General features: G+C 49.8%; 1 protein-coding gene across 1 annotated transcript; it reads right to left on the bottom strand.

The window, feature by feature from the left end:
* Positions 1 to 6: 6 nt before the first annotated feature.
* Positions 7 to 1,849, bottom strand: APOC4 (apolipoprotein C4). Its single transcript, XM_069088278.1, has 3 exons — positions 1,638 to 1,849; positions 658 to 805; positions 7 to 358 (listed from the first exon to the last, which is right to left on the bottom strand). Exons 1-3 carry the CDS (start codon positions 1,783 to 1,785, stop codon positions 214 to 216), a joined length of 441 nt encoding a protein of 146 aa, XP_068944379.1. The 5' UTR covers positions 1,786 to 1,849; the 3' UTR covers positions 7 to 213.
* Between the last annotated feature and the right edge of the window lie 26 nt (positions 1,850 to 1,875).

Genomic DNA, 1,875 nt, shown 5'->3' with positions numbered 1-1,875 from the left:
ACATAGAATGTCAGAGCTGGGAAGGAACTTAGAACAAGAAATGTCAGAACTGGGAGGGAGCTTAGAACAGGGAACGTCAGAACACAGAATATCCAGAAGTCCAACAATCACTTGCTAGAGGGGGAATGGAAGCCTAGAGAAGGGAAGATATTTGTTCATATCTATAGCCATTATGGCAAGAGCTGGTGTTTCTTGCTTCTTAGACCATTGGCCCTAATCACTTCCACAGAATCTTTTGGGGCAGAGACTTAGGGCTTTTTGCTGTGAAGTATGAAGCCAGTTCTGGGCTCGGAGGCCCAGGCCTCTGAGATGATCTTCATAGTAAGTCTGAAGATAGCCTTGAACAGGACCTGGAGACCTATAGATGTGGTAAGGAAATCATTAAAGGCCCCAGCCCACTTAGAGATGTAGGCATCCTGATCCCCTAAGTCTGCCCTTTCTGGAATGTGAGGTGTGGTGCCAGGCCCCCTTTAACAACCTCCCTTAGGAATCTAGGCCCCCCCCCATTCCTGGGGTTCCCTCCCTCACTGACTGAAGCATTCAGTTTTCCCAGCCCTGATTCCATGGAAACCCTTTTAGAGACTCAGGGCATCCTGATTCTCCAGGGATCCAGGCTTTCCAGGATCCCTTTCTATCTTTGGAACTTAGCCTACTCACCAGATCCAGTCCCAGCTCTCACTGGCCTTGGTCATCAGGGGCTCCACTGTCTTCCAAAAGAAACGGGACACTTTCCAGCCTTCCTCCCTGTCCTCCTCAGGTGGCTGGGTTGTCAGGAATTCCTCTTTTTGACCCACTGAAAATGGAGCTAACCGTGGGGCCTCTAATTAGTATCCTTTTCAGGCAGCCTCTTACTCCTTTCACTCCCAGCCCCCCCCCCCCCCCCTTCTGGTACCACAGCATCTCCTCAATACCCACCAACTTCTCTCTGAGTACTTCCCCCTAGGGGAGGCCACAAACACTCACAGCCCTCAAGGCAAGTCAACAAGCAATTATTAAGCGCCTACTGTGTACCAGGCCCAATGCTAAGCCCTGGGGACACACAGAAAGGCAGAAGAGAGCCCCTGCTCTCAAGGAGCTCACAAACTCCCTACCAAGATGGGAAGACTCAGTCCCAACGAGCTAAGCTTCAGGCAAGATCATTTGGAGAGGATTAGGATAGCAGCCTAACAGCAAGAGATAGAAAGGGAAACTACATTTAAAATAACCGTAAACAATATAAAACACTTAGGAGTCTACCTGCTAAGACAAATCCAGGTGCTCTGTGAACACAATTATAAAACACTTTTCACACAAACTAAGTCAGATCTAAACAACTGGAACAATATCCATTGTTCATGGGTAGGCCGAGCCAACATAATAAAAATGACACTTCTGTGGATGAGGCTAGCTACCTGGGAAGGGGAAAGATTTGACTAAGGTCACATACATCCTAAGTGTCCAAGGTAGGATTTGAACTCAGCTCCTTAGTGCTCAGTGCTCTCTCTATTCCCCTAGATTGTCTATAGACCAACCAAGTAGTTAGCTAAACAAACATTCACCCCACACTTGCACATGTGAGATCATACATGCATAGATGGACACACATAGATCTGTGTGGGTACAGGTGCCCACCTACTCATTTACCCCCAAAGCCTTACCTGTGGCCCAGGCCAGGACCAGAACCCAGAGCAAAGTGGGAGACCCCCTGGTGCAGGTCAATCGAGGGAAAAGCATTTCTAGGGGCTTTGGATCTTTCAGCAGCTGGGTTCCCTGGAGAGGAAGCAAGGGTGTATGTGGGGGGGACATGCTCAGTGGGCCCCTCCCCCAAGGCCCAGGACCGCCCCTTGGCACTGGCTGCCACCAGCCTGTCCCTCTCAGTGTCTCATCTCTGGCCTC

The sequence above is a fragment of the Petaurus breviceps genome, unplaced genomic scaffold (assembly GCF_028583685.1).
Source record: "Petaurus breviceps papuanus isolate PSGF00001 unplaced genomic scaffold, PetGlider_PUasm1.0 185, whole genome shotgun sequence".
Lineage (NCBI taxonomy): Eukaryota > Metazoa > Chordata > Mammalia > Diprotodontia > Petauridae > Petaurus > Petaurus breviceps.
This window is presented reverse-complemented; position numbering and strand designations above follow the sequence as displayed.